The sequence below is a fragment of the Setaria viridis genome, chromosome 6 (assembly GCF_005286985.2).
Source record: "Setaria viridis chromosome 6, Setaria_viridis_v4.0, whole genome shotgun sequence".
Lineage (NCBI taxonomy): Eukaryota > Viridiplantae > Streptophyta > Magnoliopsida > Poales > Poaceae > Setaria > Setaria viridis.
The window spans coordinates 32,915,883-32,932,787 of NC_048268.2; the positions used below are offsets into that span (position 1 = coordinate 32,915,883).

Below are 16,905 nucleotides of genomic sequence, written 5' to 3' on the forward strand. Positions count from 1 at the left end.
GCAGAAAAACACACGCACACAAAACAGAGCCTGAGAGGGAGTGAGCGAGCGAGATGCATCCACCAATCAGGGCCTGCGACCGCAAAGCACCGGGAGGCCAGGGCAAGGGAGGGGAATCCCATCCGTGCCCCCACCCCTCCTCAGCTCCTCTCGCAGTCGATCCATGCTTTCCGGATAGCGTCAAAAACCTTTGCTTGCTGCCGAAAACAGCCTGCGCCGAGTTGCTTAAAATGGCCACGATCACGCAAGTTGGTCCTCTTCCTCTGCTCCGCCCGGCCGGCCGGCGCAGCCAACAACAAACATACTCAGGTGACCTGTGACCATGGGGCATGCGGCCCCACGCGGTTATGCTTGCTTTGAAGCCATACGGTGCTATCCTTTTCTTGTTATCAAGTCCTTTCTGATAAAAAGGTCGTGTCGGTGAAGCTTTAACCCTTTTCTTTTCTCTTTCATCTGGCTTTTGCGGTGGGGGGGTGATGGGTGAAGTTTTCTATTTGCTTGGCTTTTTGGTCATTTTGCCACTTTTGTGCATGGACTTCTCTGTGAAATTGCTCTTGCAAATTAACAAGCGTGTTATTTCCTCGATCCAAGTTAGCCTACTTTGTAAACTCTCTTACGGTATGTTGGCACATTTTTGTTTTGGCTTTACCTACTTCTCGCTAATGTATATGAACTTATAATGCTTTATTGTTAACCATCGCGTGTCATTTATCTTGATACTCACACATCCCTAAGAAAAACGTGTTTAAAGTTCATTGACAGGTCGAACGCAGTGATAACAATATGATCATAAAAGAAGAAATGATACATGGATAAGTATTTTTGTTTCTAATTTCACCCCTTCAAGTTTCAAGAGGATGTGGCAACGTACGATATGGAGTGATGGAACGGGCAGGGGAACGCCTCATGACTTTTTTTGTCACTACTTTTTGGGTAGCATTTATCGTGACTTATGTGTATGGTAGATCCAGTATTTATGTCGCTAATTCCAGCCATGGAGTTTAAAATGTTCTGCTATACTTCGAATCTTATCTTTATTTTCTCTCAAATTCACGGGTGGTGTTTGCGTGGGTTGAGGGTAACTTCTTCACCCGTCACCATCCAATGCGTTATTTTTTTTTCAAAGACCCTGCAAAAGAGGCACAATGTGTACGCGTGCCCATTCCGGACAGTAATTTTCCACAAGCCCAATCATTTCTCAGCTCAGAGCCGACATGCGAGCAACATACCGGAGGTGGGCAGCTGAGCTCAACGCAACGGAGACCTCCTCACGGCGAAATGTCAACCGAGGGGGCAAATCCGTAATCTCCTCCCCGGGCGGTCACTCCAAGCGAAAGCATCGGCGCAGCGACCCATCCGTCCGTGGACCATGCTCCCGGCATCGTCTTCTCCCTGGAGCCGAGGGCAGTCTCGTCACTTCCGCCCGCCCTCCTCCTCCACCGAGCTGGCTGCGAGCGATCACCGAGAGCTCCCTCCCTCACTCCCACACATATAAAATTTGCTCCACGCACACGCACACAGTCGCCACCCCACCCCCAATCCGTGAATTAAACTAGTGCCGCAAAAGCAGAGCGGAGGCCCCTCCAACTCCAAGCCACCACCGCCGCTTCTTCTTGGTTTTGCTGCTGCTGGTGCTGTGGCGGCTGGGTCTCTCTCCTTTTCTTTCCCTTCTTCTCCCGTCGCCGTACAAAAGCTGTGGATAGGGAGTAGCTGCCTGGGTAGGAGGGGTGGAGAGATCGGGCGCAAAAAGTTGTTTGGCGCTGTGTTCGTCGGCTGGAAAGTTCTGGGTTTCTTTTTTTCTGTGTCTCGGGGTTCGCTGGATTGCTTGGGGTTGATTCGCTGGGGGTTTGTGTTGCTGGCTTCTGTGCGTGCGGCCATGGCGGGGAGGCGGTGGTAGTGGTGCGTGCGTGAGCGGTGGTCTGTGAGGGAGGAGAAAATTGGTGCTCGGGAAGGGGAGAGGAGGAAGTTGCCGGATTGGGGAAGGTGAGAGAGACAGCCGGTGCGGTGAGGTGATGTATGGCTCGCCGGTGTCCAAGGATCTGAACCTGCCGGTGCAGCCGCCGATGACTTCGTCCGGGCTGCTGCGCTACAGATCGGCGCCGAGCACGCTGCTCGGCGAGGTCTGCGAGGACTTCCTCCAGCCGGGGCCGCGCGCCGGCAGCCCCGACGCTGGCGCCGCCGACGTCTTCTCCAGGTTCCTCGCTGACCACCAGATCAGGGACAAGCCGCCGGCGCCGGCGCCGGCGCCGCATACCCACTTCCCGGACACGGCCGCCTTGGCCACCCAGCAGCAGCAGCAACAGCAGATGATGTTCCACTCCCAGCAGCAGCAGCAGCAGATGGCCGCCGTCGAGTCCGGGCTGTACCGCACCGTGAGCTCCGGCATGGAGGCCCCCACCGCCGGCGCCGGCGCCGGCGGCAGCAGCCTGATCCGGCAGAGCAGCTCCCCCGCCGGGTTCCTCAATCATTTGAACATGGACAACGGTTGGTCCCTCCTCCTTAACCCGGCCTTATTTTGGTACTCCCGTAGTTGCCACTCCTGCCATGCTCGCTCCCTGCGCCGCAATTATTGCCGCTCTGTTCTTGGCGAGTTCTTGTTGGAAACATTTCTATTTCCGGAACTGAGCGCGCCCGTCCTCCCCGCGCCGTCTTGCTCAATTCAGGGTACGGGGGCATGCTGAGGGCCGGCATGGGCGTCGGCTTCAGGAACGGCGCCAGCGCGGCCGCCGCGGCCGACTCCACCGCCGGCGGCAGGCTCAAGGGCCAGCTCAGCTTCTCGTCGCGGCAGGGCTCCCTGATGTCGCAGATCTCGGAGATGGGCAGCGAGGAGCTCGGCGGCAGCAGCCCCGAGGGCGCCGGCGGCGGCCGGGGCTACATCCCCGGGTACCCGATGAGCTCCGGGTGGGAGGACTCGTCGTCACTCATGTCCGAGAGCCTGTCCGGGATGAAACGCCCGCGGGACTCGTCGGAACCCGGCCAGGTGCGTCTCCGGCGGCCGTCGCGTCTACTGTTCCATCGCCGCTTCCATTTCTCCTAGCATATCAGCGTGATGATGATCTGACGATGATGGTGCAGAGCGGCCTGACGCAGCAGTTCAGCCTGCCCAAGACGTCGTCGGAGATGGCGGCCATCGAGAAGTTCCTCCAGTTCCAGGACGCCGTGCCCTGCAAGATCCGCGCCAAGCGCGGGTGCGCCACGCACCCGCGCAGCATCGCCGAGCGGGTGAGCGAGCTGAAACCGAATCGACTCTGTACCTATCCTGCTGTTGAGCAGCAATTGGCTGATGCCTTCGATCCTTTGACCTTTGACCCATGGCCATCCAGGTGAGGAGGACAAAGATCAGCGAGCGAATCAGGAAGCTCCAGGAGCTCGTGCCCAACATGGACAAGGTACTGACCTCACCTCACTGCGCATCCTGTAGCATCCCCTGCCTCTGCACCAATTCTGGCTCGTCTCCTCTCATCTCCCCAGTAGGAAATAGGCAGTAGATCAGTCTCTGTATGGTTCGCAAACAAATCCGCCATGCCATGTCGAGGACCACCCCAAGAATTGACCCGTGTACTTGCGTTGCGTCTCCTACCTGCAGCAAACCAACACCTCAGACATGCTGGATTTGGCCGTCGACTACATCAAGGATCTCCAGAAGCAGGTCAAGGTACGATCTCGTCATCACCGGATTTCCCCGCAAATGATCACCTGTCGGTAGCTTAGTTGCCAAGGTCAACTTGCCATTTGCCAGTGACGTCCAAATCAAGAAGCTGATTTGCCCAGTGGCTGACGGCGAGGGTCACCTGCAAATTGTCTTTTTACCTATCTTATTACCTGAATTACTCGATCCGAAAAGGGGAAAAAAAAACTGAGCTCTGACAGTGATCTGTTAATCCACTGAAGGTGCTGAACGAGAGCCGCGCCAACTGCACCTGCTCGGCAAGCAAGAACCCGCAGTACTCCGGCTGAAGCGCTCCAGGCAAGACACGCGGAGGCCTCAGGAAACAGCATCATTTAGAATTTGTTGAGGGGGTTGTAAAACAAAATTGTAGCTCTCATTTCTCTGGGTTCGAGTAGAGGCATGGAGTGAGCTTTTGAGCACCGGACCGGGGTCCGGAGCAGTGGCATCATCAAGTATTCAAGCGATGTGAGATGGGAGGGGGGAGGCATGGGAGGGAGAATTGTATAGTACTTAGTTTTTGCTGTAACTTTTGCTATATACACCGTCCTGCACGCCCATGCCCATCGCATTTCCGTAGAAGATCGCTGCTGTATTTGTACTGTTAGCAGCAGCAGCTGTAGGGTGTAGCACCACCATTTTTAGACCATTGCCATACCAACCTCCTCTCATCATCGCACCAATAAATGCTAAATTGCATTGGCGTTTTTTTCCCTTTGAAACTGAATTGCATTTTTTTTTCTCCTTCCGGGGACGCCGAGACGAGTTCACGGGATCCAGCAGTCCAGCACAGGAGAAGGTTCAGTGAACACTGCCGGTTCATTTCCTGTGAACGGTCACTGTCCCTTCATCTACTGCTCGTTCTCATCTTGGAAGCGAGGCCTGGGAACCTGTGGGCGCCGTGGGAACTCGACCTCCCCCCAAGTATTCGGAATCGGATCCTCTAGCGTCAGGCTCTTTGACTGTACTCTACAGCCGCTCATCTGCGCCGTCCGAAACGATCCAACGACGTTCAGCTCTCCTGGCGCTCCACACCTCCTCGCGCTGGGCCTCGGCCCAACAAGACGGGCTCCGACGCTCCGCCTCTGGGAGCTCCACCGGCGAGGGCATGGCGAGGAGCCGCACACGGTGCTCCGCAGCATGGAGGAAGGCGCGGCGCTGGAGCTCGCAGTCGGAGCGCATGGAAGGGTCGGCCGCCGGGCGCGCGAGGAGGAGTGTGGCCTCGCAGCCAAGCTCCGCCGCAGCTAAGCCCCAGGCGGAGAGCGCGAGCGGCCGCAACCTGCCGGCGGATTCGATTCTTGTGCTCCACCACGGCCGTCTCTTTGCAGCTGGAGTAGCGGCCGCCGCTTCAGCGGCCGTGACCTCGACGGCCACGGCTCCTGCGTGTCAACGGCCGACTCAGCGTCCACGGAGGCGCGGCGGATGCGCGGAGGCCGGAGGGCGAGCGCAAGAGATGCCTTCGCCGAGGCCGGGGCAGGTCGCGGAGCGTGCCGATGCGGTGTACGAGAGGTGGGCCAAGCGGATGGGCATCGCGATTGAGGCGGCGCGCCTGCGGCGCCGTTGCCGCCGCCGTGCGCGTTCCGCTGCGCGAAGCCATGGCCGCCGCGCTCTGGTGGGAGGTGGCAGGCAACGTCTGCGGCACCGGTGCCATCCAGCAAAGACGATGTGCTCAGGCGTCTAGAATCGTGTGCGCACGTGCCGGCGAGGCTGGTGGTGGCAGGCGCCTGCATATGGCCGGCTGCGGGGCGGCAGCGTTCGGAAGGATGAGGACCGAGCGCCATGGTGACAAGCAGGAGGGCGCCAAATCTGCAACGAGCGAGGAAGACGATAGCGGAGGGGAGGCACTTGGTCGCTCATGGCGTGCTCGCACCGTGGGGTCAGATGGGCCGCTCGCCCGCTCGACCGCCTCCTGTGTAGCCTGTGAGGAGTTTGACGGGGGTCGCCGTTGGATCGCAGCAGTACGGCGCAGATGAGGGTGACTGCACTCTAACGCCAATGAGTGTGACGTTAGAGGATCTGAATCCAAGTATCCGGGGGCCGTGCTTTCCTCTGTTTGTTCAGACGCTTTGGTTGATCCTGTTAAATTGCAGGCGTCGTTGCGAATCCCCTTATAAGCGTTCCCTTCCTGGCAGCAGATGAGGCGTGGAGAAGATGGTAGATAGCCCATCTCTCTTCCCGATCCCAAGGGCACACATGAGAAGACAATAGATGTAGGTGGAACACATCTCTTATTAAATAATAGATGAGTACATGTTCCAATATATATGGTCAACCCTTCAGGGTATCTTCGGTATAAGCCCATAATTATCTCTAATCAAAGGGATATCTTAACACTCCCTCTTGGACGAATACCGCGACTAGTTCATACCTCATTAAAAACTCCCAAAAACCCAGTGGGAGAAAAGGAATGGAGAAAAGAGTACATGATTGCTGCCTAATGTATTACACATGTTGCCCCGTTAAAAACTCTGTGTGAGAAACTTTAGGAAAACTCGAAAAAGAAAAAATGAGTACAACATATATCTTCATGATATAATATAATATGCTAGATTACACTGTTCAGGATCTGGTAAATATTTATGGTTGTTCTCCCCACACTGCAAGTCTTTTAATAATCTCATGCCAATTCCTCGAACAAATTTTCTAAACGTAGTGGTAGGAAGAGATTTAGTGAACAAATCCGCTAGATTGTCACATGACCTGGCTTGCTCACCTTGCTTCTGGACGTCGTGAGGATAAAAAAAAAACTTAGGAGCTATATGCTTCGTTAAATTGCTCTTCACATAACCCATTTGCATTTGTGTAACACATGCTGCATTATCTTCATAGATAACCATGGGAGCATCGGATATATTAAGGCCATATGACTTTTGGATGTGGTTAATCATATGGCGTAGCCAAACACACTCACGTGTGGCTTCATAAAGCGCTATGATCTCCGAGTGACTTGAAGATGTTGCTACCAAGGTCTGTTTACATGACCACCACAAGATAGCTATACCACCACAGAGAAACACAAAACCAGTTTGAGATTTAGCAACACGGGGTCTGACAGATATCCAGCATCTGCAAAACCCACCATGGTTAGATCATTCTTCTTCGGGAAAAACAGACCAAGATCTAAAGTACCCTTGAGGTACTTAATATTGTTTTGACACCAACCCAATGCCTCCTAGTAGGGGCCGCACTATACCTTGCTAATAAATTTACTGCAAATGCAATATCGGGTCTAGTGTTGTTCCAAAGGTACATTAGTGCTCCTATGGTGCTCAGATAGGGAACTTCAAGTCCCAACAATTCCTCATCTTCACCCTTTGGTCTAAATGGTTCTTTATCTTTGTCAAGTGATCTCACGACCATGGGGGTGATCACGGGATGGGCCTTTTGCATATTAAATCTCTCAAGTACCTTTTTCGTATAGGTCGACTGGTGTAATAAAATTCCTTTGGGGAGATGCTCGATCTGCAGGCCTAAGCAAAATCTCGTTTTACCCATGTCTTTCATGTCAAACTCCACCTTGAGATAGGGACTCGCCTCCTCAATGTCCTCTGTGTAGCTAAAGATATTCAGATCATCAACGTAGACTGAGATGATGCAAAATCCATACTGGGACTTTCTAATAAATACGAAGGACAATCCTCATTATTCACATAACCTCTCTTCAGGAGAAATTCACTAGGCCAGTTGTACCACATCCAACTAGATTGTTTTAGCCCATACAACGCCCTCTTCAGTTTAACATTGTACATGTTGCGATTTTTCTTAGGATCCGAAATCTTCAGTCCATCCGGGACCTTCATATATATATCCGAGTACAATGAACCGTATAAATATGCGGTCACTACATCCATTAACTGAATATTTAGATTTAAACATGTTGTCATTGAAATTAAATATCGGACCGTTATGCCACTCATTACAAGAGAGTATGTCTCATCATAATCGATGCCGAGTCTTTGCGAGAACCCTTGTGCTACAAGCCTCGTTTTATATCTCACCACCATATTATTCTCCTTTTTGCGGACGAATACCCATTTGTAGCCGACAGGGAATACTTTGGGGGGGGGAGGGAGGGGGCGTGCAGGTGACAGGCCCAAATACTTGCCTCTTTTTAAGCGAGTGCAATTCTGTCTCTATTGCTTCTTTCCATTTGACCCAGTCTGAGCGTTTCCGACACTCTGCCATGGACTTTGGTTCAGGATCCTCATTAATTGCAACAACAATTTTAGAGATGAAGTTTATGTCGATAATTGTGGTATTTCTACTACATAACTCTCTCGACTCATCATAATCTGTGGCAATTTCTTCATTTGAATCGTCCAGCTCATTTTGATTTCCCATATTACTAGAGTCTAGTTGTTTGGATGTCATTGTACTATTTCTTATATTTGTGCGCACTGTTGCACTAGGGTCTTCACCTTCAGGGTGTGTCACTTCTGGGACTACTAATCGGGAGCGTGATCCTTGTACTATGGTACTTTGCCTTTGCGGATGTCTCCGCGGTGTGTCAACCGAGTCATCCGGTTCTCTGCCCCTTTTCCTAGGATTAGGGGCTTGAGTAGAGTTCGTTCCCTACATGGGTATCTCCACTCTCTCCGGTGCATTAGTCGCAGGAATATGCGACTTCGATACTCCTCTTATGTTAGTGAAAGCAAGCATCTGGTAAATTATTTATCAATTGTTGCAGGTGTATTATTCTTTGAACTTCAAGTTCAACATGTTTAGTGCATGGATCAAATGAATGGATGCTTGCGTCACTCCATTCTATTTCCGGGCATTTATTAGATTTAAGGTACAATCTTCCCCCTATTTCTGGGTATTTATTAGATTTAAGGTACAATCTTCCCCCTAATGCCGGGAAATGAAGATACTGTCAGCGTATCAAGCCGTAAATAGATCTCCAGTTTTAGGCTCTAAATATTTGATTATGGATGGAGTTTCATAACCAACATAAACCTCCAACTTCCGGTGAGGTCCCATAGATGTACGCTGGGATGGTGATATCGGCACATATACATCACAACAGAATTTTTGCAGGTGGGAAATCATTTGTTGATGTCCACATGCTAATTGATTAGGGGAAGCAGAGTGACATGCAGAGGGTCCGGTGAGGTCCCATAGATGTGCGCTGGGGTGGTGATATCGGCACATATACAACACAACTGAATTTTCATAGATGGGAAATCATTTGTTGATGTCCACATGCTAATTGACAAGGGGAAGCAGAGTGACATGCAAAAGGTCTATATTGGATTAAGGCAGCAACATGCTTAACTGCGTGACCCCAACAACTGGTGGGGAGTCTGCTATTTAGTAAAAGCAGCCTGGGGATTAATTTAATTCTTTTTATTAGGCTCGGTGAGCCCATTCTGAGTATGGACATGGAGTACAGAATGCTCTATATCAATACCCAGTGCAAGACAATAGTCATTAAATATTTTTGAGGTGAACTCACCAGCATTATCTATCTGTATTGACTTAATGCGGCTCTCCGGGAAACTAGCACGCAAATGGATGATTTGGGCAATGAATTTGGGAAAAGTGTGGTTCCGCGTAAACAACACGCATACGTGGCTCCACTTTGTAGAGGCATCTATAAGAACTATGAAATACGAGTATCTAAATGGTCCTGACAATGGATTTATTGGCCCATAAATATCACCTTGAATTCTCTACAGGAAACTGAAAGACTCAGATTTACTAACTTTCAGATAAGAGGGTCTAGTAATCAGTTTTCTTTGTGCGCAAGCAGTACACATAAAATCTTCGGGTTTTTGAAACTGAGTTGTTTTAAGGCCATGACCAGCAGAGCTATTAATTATATTACGCATCATTCTTACTCCAGGGTGACCAAGCCTTTCATGCCAGATTTTAAAAGATTCTGGATTTTTAAAGATTGTAGCCATCGCAACATATTCTGGAGGGGGCTTTATTTTTGTGTAGTACAGTCCAGAGGAGTGCAAGGCGCTTTCTCGACCACTTTTATTTGGGTGTCTTCAGACTTCGTTATATGGAGGTATTCAGTACCGCTTTTGCATGCCGTGGTAATATGATAGCCACAACGACGGATGTCTTTGAAGGTAAGGAGATTACGCTCAGCTCCCGGATATAGGAATGCTTCTTCTATGAAAATCCTAGGATCATTTGGGAGGACCACAATGGCTCGACCGGAACCAACAATGCGGCCATTGCTGCCGGCAATCGTGAGGACATTCTCAGTTCGTTTCTGCAATGTCTGAAAATACTTCGTGTCCCTCAAAATCGAGTTTGCGGCAGCGCTATCCACTAAGCAAAAATCCTCTTCGTCAGCCTCCATAGGACAGTACGTATCCTCTCTGGTTCTATTAAAATATAATTGATTTAATTCACTCGTATAGAACAGAGTACACGCATTGATTCTTACGGAGTAAACAATATGCATGAGCTGTAACCAATCGAAGCACGTAATAGACAAGGTAGGCCACAAATTTAAAATACCTAACCAGGATATAGTATTTAAATGCTAATGGTTCAAACAAAACAAATGATTCAGTTTGCTCAACGAGAGCATTATTACATCACGCCAAATTTCTTCTGGAAATAAATCAAACTGACTAATTAAACCAAATCTAAGCAAAATGACTAATGACTTGAGCACTATGCCATGTCCCCAAAATCATCGTCGAGGGTGTCCTCTTCATCGAGGTCGTAATCATCGTCGCCTCCCTGGGTAGGGGTACCAGATATTAATTGGATCGACATCCATAGCAGCATGACCTTCTGTGTTCTCGACAGGCTGGGGCAGCACCACAACATGCTCTCCAGTGACGGCATCGACCCGTGCCTGAGCAAAGTGAGCTTCAGCATTCTGGCTCTTCCACTCGGGTATTTGATACGAGGTGCTAAACTTTAGTAGGGTCACATCGAATGTTCGGATGTTAATTAGAATGACTAAACATAAGCTAATTATAAAACTAATTCGCGAGACGAATCTATTAAGGCTAATTAATCCGTCATTAGCAAATGGTTAATGTAGCACCACGTTGTCAAATCATGAACTAGTTAGGCTTAATAGATTTGTCTCGCGAATTAGACTCCATCTGTGTAATTTGTTTTATAATTAGACTATATTTAATACTCTTAATTAATATTAAAAATCTAATGTGACAGGTACTGAAGTTTAGCCGGATATCAAACGCCCTAACTGGATCGGTGTGGTTCGGTTCTACACGCGAAAACAACCTTTGTTTGGGTGCTCAGTACCATCTGCCTCACTTTTCTGGCCTTTCTGGGCCTTTCCTTTTCCTTGGCCGTAAGGCTTCTGACCTTTCTTAAATTGCTTTTTGAGCTTCCCCCCTTTTGATCCCTACTTTTTGTTGTACGTGCCTTTCTTAAAAAAAGTCTTGGGCTTCTTGTGAAAGCTTGCATGTGCTTCATGCAACGAACTTGAGCCAACAGGGCGCATGTTATAGTTTTTCATCTAGAGCTCATTCTGAGTCTCCGCAGCAAGGACATTCACCAGTTCAGAATACTTTCTGTACTTTTTGTTACGATACTGCTGCGGGAGTACCATATTTGCAGGGTGGAATGTCTCGAGAGTCTTTCCAATCATCTCGGCATCTGTGACTTTCTGCCCACAGAAGCGAAACTGGCCAATAATACGGTGAAGTTTAGAGTTGTAGGCCTCCACCCGTCCACCGACTTGAAGTCAAGGAAGCGTAGCTCTGCCCAATCACGCCTAGCCTGAGGAAGAACCACAGTCTTTGGCTTGCCAAAACGCTCCTCCAGCGCTAGCCACAGCGTGAGCGAGTCACACCTCAAGATACTCCTGTTCGAGGTCTTTGGGGATGAGGTACCTGAGGAGTATTGAAGCCTTTGCACTCTCATGCTCTGGAGTGATTGTGTGAGTCAACTACATGGAGCGATTGTGTGAGTCAGCAGGAGCGGCTTCAGCACGTAGAGTGATTGTGTGAGTCAACTGCATAGCCGCCAGGTGGAAACGACAGTCCACAACCCAAGTCTGGTAGTTCTTGCCATTCAGCACGAGGCAGTCAAATTGCCCTGCCGCGACGTCACCCATTGCCTATTGATCATGTGATACACTTCAGGTAAGTATACATGAATGTAACATAGATTAGTCAGTTTAATGGCATATGTAATCTCCTTGTTGTTTCACGCATTATAACGATCAAAGCAAAATATAAACATATATTAAGCTAAGAAAAACAACAACGTAATAAATGCAAGGGAGTAACACATAATAAGCTTCCATGAAAAGGTACCGCAAATAACCACATAAGATGGAAGCACGTAGATAACAGCAATAATTTAAAAACGGTCATGTGAAAAACCATGTTTAGAACGATCGCATAAAAATGCATTGCAATGTACTTCAGGACCTATTATGTGCTAGCCACACATACAGCAGGGTTAACTGCTTAAAAAAAATCAACATGCTGTGCTGCATTGCCAGTTTTATCGATCGCTGCCTAAATCATGTGACTAACAAACACTCCAGGGTCTATTAAGATGTAAACGGTAACAGAAACATATACTGCAAAAGCATTAACAACTTCAGGTGCGAGATCCTCGCGAACGGTTGCCGCAACAGCGGTGCGTGGCAAGGCCGGCGACAGGCGGCACACAGCGAAGATAACAACAGCCCTAGTCTGCGGCAAGCGGCGGCTGCGAAAATGCGATCGAACCGGCAACAGGCGGTCGAACATGCACGTAGCACATCTGGCAGTATACTGCAAGGCCAACTCCAGGCAGCAGTGCAGTTTTGCGCATGCAGCAACGTACGATCAAGTGACACACTAGTCATGAAACCAATCTACAGATGTTCTATGCTAATATGCTGATCAAGATAGACAATCTAATGCTAGTTTGCTCGACGGCAAGATCACAATTGCGATGGGTTAGCCAGCGACAGCCACATGAAGCGGCACGTTCCTTGATCAGTGGTAGAAAAAGATTTTGCCATCGAAAAACAAATGCATCTATTAAAAGAATTAAGCCGCACTAGATGAGGCGTGGAGAAGACGGTAGATGACCTATCTCTCTTCCCGATTCCAAGCACGGCACACACGAGAGACAATAGATGTAGGTGGAACATATCTCTTATTCAATAATAGATGAGTTTACAGGTTCCATTATACATGGTCAACCCTTCAGGGGTATCTTCGGTAGAAGCTCGTAATTATCGCGGATATATTAACTGATCCGTTTCTGGCATTCAGGCTGGGAGGAGAAGTCAGAAAACGGAGAGGGGGAGGGAAGGTGATGGAGGCGTGTGGGGTCTCGGGGAGATGACGGGGATGGTCGCGTCAATTCGTGGGATTCAGGCTGGGAGGAGAAAGTCGGGAAAGGAAAGGTGATGGAGGCGTGTGGGGTCTCGAGGAGACGACGGGGATGGCCGCGTCAATTCGTGAGAGCGGCCGGCATCCGGCTCGGGCTCATCGCACGCGTACACGGTCACGAGACTCGAAAATCTTCGCAACGGTTCGTGGACAAGATAAGGTCGGACGGAGCGCTGAGGAAAAAGATTCATGGTCATCAGGTTTATGCTCAAGTTCCGTTAAGAGAAATGGCAGCTTTTGTTGTTAAGAGCGGATCTTTGGTTAGTGGTAATCATCATGAAATCTTTTGATATGTTTTTTTCTGAGAAAAATGTTTGTAATAATACAAGTAAGCATCCATGTACCTGGTAGGTTTGGTAGGCCGGAGCAGGATGAGATCTGACTTTACGGGTGCTTTCTTGACGCGCACGCGAGTACCTGGATCCCATCGATGACGATGCCCTTCCTCCTCCATCGCCGAGCTGGGAGAAAGAAATCCACGGGAAGGCGTGTGCGTGGTCCCCCCATGCGGGCGCGCCGTTTTCCCAGACGCAACGGATCCGCGTGCGTCCGCGATCAGCGGCGGCGTGGGCAGGATCGCGGCCGTCGGATTGGGGAAGCCGCGTCCCGTGCGAGGGCGGGCGGCGGCGGCGGCGGCCGGCGAAAGCGACGCGCCTCTTCCCGTATTCACTGCGGCCGCCGCCGTCGTGTGGCCCGGGAGGAGGCAAGCACAAGCATCTTAAATTTTGGGACGAGGAATACCAAAATCCCAGATGCAAAGGAAGCTTTTGAGTGAACTGAATTTTCACCTTTTCCTTCACGTGAAAGAGCGCCGTTGTCTTTCGAGGGAGGAAATGCCGAAAATGACAGGAGGTGTAGAGACATGGGGTGCTCGCCGTGACGGTGAAACGAACCGGTGTTACTGCTCTTTACCCGCCAAAGCGTGTCTTTACCCCCCGGATCTCCGGTCTCCACGCCTCCTTTTCCAGTGCGCGTGCACCGTCGTGCCTGTGAGTACGCAAGTACCGGCCGTGCACCGCATCGAGACTGCACGGCGCACGCCCTCGCGCTGCGCTGACCGGTGGCCCGGCTCGTCTCGATCATTCGATCGGGAGCTATCATTAGGTCGTAAAGCCTAGATCTCAAGTAGCAGTACCTTCCAAGACTTGAACCAGCCTATTGCTATGCTAGGATACAGAGAAGTCAAAGGTTACAGAGACATGCCTCGGCGTGATGCGCCCCGTCATTTGAACAGTGGGAGCCGCCGATGTGGCCACACACGGCCGGGCCGGGGGCTTGCTGCCGCTGCGATCTTGTCGTGGGGCGGCGTTGTTGTGGGAGATGATGGCACGGCACGGTGGCGGGAAGGGAAAAAGCGCACGGGTGGCTGAATTCCGAGGAGGAGGTAGTGGAGTCGGCAATGAGCTCCCCCTCCGCCTTTGCTTCCGTTCTCGGTTCGTCGCCCACTGTGCATGTGGAGGACATGGGGGGCACCGGCGCATCGGCATCACTTCGGGCCGAAAAAGCCACGCGCTCGAGCTCGCCTTTTACTTTCACTGACCGTCCGTGCGGCGGTGCCGAGTGGGATTCGGGCCATGGTGATCGGTGACCGGAATCCCCCCTTCGCCCAGGTGGTGTACAGTACTGGTGTATGCCATGGCCGGTGATCGATCATCAGTGCCAGGACACAGGGCCGGAACGGGACATAAGTGCCGCGTGCAGTGCAGGACCACGGGGCCACAGCTGCGGGGTGCAGAGCGCACATAGCAGGGGGGGATGGGGGAGGTGGCCGGTGGTGTTCCATTCCATACCATACCGGTGCACGATTGGACGGGGAGAAGCCTTGGGTTTGGGTTGAAGGCGGCTTTCGCGGCGGCTGCCGGTGCTGGTGTCCGCGTGCGACGCACCTGGCCGTGCGCTGCTGCCGCGGACCTGACCCACGGTTGGGTGACGGCGCCCTGCCCGGCCCCCGGTTTTGGAAGGCAGGTTCAGCGGACGTGGACGTGCCCATGGTTCCATTTCCGTGCTGATGAAGGAACTGTGCTGCCTAGGCCCTTGTTTACTTCATCCCAACTCCCAACTTTAGCACTATGAAAAAGAAGATTCCCCATCACATCAAACTTGCGGTACATACATGGAGTACTAAATATAGATGAAATTAAAAACTAATTGCACAATTTTGTTGTACTTTGCGAGACGAATCTTTTGAGCCTAATTAGTCAATGTTTGGACAATAATTCACAAATACAAACGAAACGCTACAGTGTACTACAGTGCCGACACAGTAATTTTGGCACTCCCAATTTTGGCAACTAAATAAGGCCTAGAATGGGAAAGTCCATGCGGCTGGTGATATGACAAGAGCCCTGGTGAGGAGTCGGCATGATGACGATGAAACGGAGCCTGAGACGACGACGGCAGCAAGCCGGAAGAAAGAGGGAATTGAGGGGCATTTGGTCGGGCGCATGGCCTTTGCGTCAGGCCCATGGGCTGCAAGGGGGCTCTGTTTGTTATCCTGCACGTGGGACACGTGGCTGGCTAGCACGGTTCACAAAGCATTCCGGAGCCTGCATCGCGTGGAACGAAAAAAAAATATTGTTCCACGCGGTGTAGGCTGGAATGTGATGTTATGGTGTCCCTCGTGGGTTGTTTTTTCCTTATCAACACAGATCACGCGCAGAGGCAGTGACTGGCGAGCTGGAGTTGCGCTGGCGAGCGGGGCACGGCGGTTGCAGGGACGTGGCAGGCGGTGGCAGTCCAAGGAGGCACATGGCCGGCAGTGACGCGCGTGGCCATGGGGCGCGCGTGGAGGCGTGCGGCCGGCGGGAACCCACGGGCACAGTGAAGGCTATGGTGGAGCACAGCCGCGGCAATGCGTGGAGGCGTGCGGCAGCTCGGGGACCAGTGGCGGCGGCTGCAACGCTTGCCTAGCGGGGCTGTGGCGGCTACAAGCCTACAATAGCGCCCTTTTCCGTCGAGCTGAAGCGCCGCGACGATACCCTAAACCTGAAGCCCACGGCAAGGCTAGCAATTAGGGAGAGGATGTAGCGATGGCCAACAATCATCGATTTGGATTTGCAGTAGAAAGCAAGTTCTTTAAGAAATCTTACGTGCACGAAACAATCTTGATTCTGTACATTTGATTATGTAGCTTATGTTCATGATTTGGATGATGTTGCATTGCCTTCCTTCCCAATTAATTTTGGTTTGTTTGGTGTTCACAATGCAATTGAGTGTCTATGAAATCAGTCATGATATTGTCTCCTTATTTGGTTGGATCGAGAGAGGCATAGTCCACCGCGGCCTGAGGGAGGGACAGTCGTCCTTGGACCTTCGGTTGTGCAGCTCGCTGACGCGGGGCGACGGCCCTAGGTGCGCGACCCCGCTGCGACCTCTGGTGGCGGTCTCGCGACGAGTCGCTGCCAATCTGCCATCTCCCTGAGCCTCCCGCGCGTGGCTCTTCGTTGAATCAATTCACTCCAGCATCCCACCACCTTCGTCAGTCAGCTCTAGGGCTCACCAGTTGTTGTGCTGCGTCCACTGCCGAGAGAGAAGAAGAGGTAAAGGGGCATCGCTGAATTGGGAAAACGCTGGATGGTGGCTCACTACCTCTACCAGATTCTACGTGCAAGGTAAGCCCACCAATCTATACAAACTACCAATCAATTTGAATGAAATTTGACCCGATAGATACGTTTTCGTCAAACTACATCTCTGCACCCTGAGAGCCGGGCTGGGCTGGCTCACGTGGCCTGGCTGCCGTCGTGCATCGTGCTCTCTGCGGAGATCGCGGCCCGCCTGGCAGAGTCTCGGCGGCCTGGCTGGACGCGTGCGGATGTGCTGCATGATTGCTCGGTGGGCCTGCTGGAGGGTCCGTACGCCTCTCGGGGCGGGCTCTCTCTGTGCGAGAGTCAGTGGGCC

General features: G+C 51.4%; 1 protein-coding gene across 2 annotated transcripts; it reads left to right on the forward strand.

The window, feature by feature from the left end:
* The first annotated feature begins 1,390 nt into the window (after nucleotides 1–1,390).
* On the forward strand, nucleotides 1,391–4,389 carry LOC117861191 (transcription factor bHLH130). 2 transcript variants are annotated; one of them, XM_034744704.2, is made up of 6 exons: nucleotides 1,395–2,484; nucleotides 2,664–2,980; nucleotides 3,076–3,222; nucleotides 3,324–3,389; nucleotides 3,587–3,655; nucleotides 3,892–4,389. In XM_034744704.2, exons 1-6 carry the CDS (start codon nucleotides 2,013–2,015, stop codon nucleotides 3,955–3,957), a joined length of 1,137 nt encoding a protein of 378 aa, XP_034600595.1. In that variant the 5' UTR covers nucleotides 1,395–2,012; the 3' UTR covers nucleotides 3,958–4,389. The 2 variants fall into 2 exon arrangements, with proteins under 2 accessions (XP_034600596.1, XP_034600595.1); XM_034744705.2 differs by lacking the exon at nucleotides 3,587–3,655 and having other exon boundaries at nucleotides 1,391–2,484.
* Nucleotides 4,390–16,905: the final 12,516 nt, after the last annotated feature.

Excerpts from the sequence above, each read along its gene's own strand:
- LOC117861191 (XM_034744704.2), top strand. The coding sequence starts at position 2,013 with ATGTATGGCTCGCCGGTGTCCAAGGATCTGAACCTGCCGGTGCAGCCG. Across the intron at positions 2,981-3,075 it reads ACTCGTCGGAACCCGGCCAG|AGCGGCCTGACGCAGCAGTT; the intron begins GTGCGTCTCCGG and ends ATGATGGTGCAG. Across the intron at positions 3,223-3,323 it reads CGCGCAGCATCGCCGAGCGG|GTGAGGAGGACAAAGATCAG; the intron begins GTGAGCGAGCTG and ends ATGGCCATCCAG.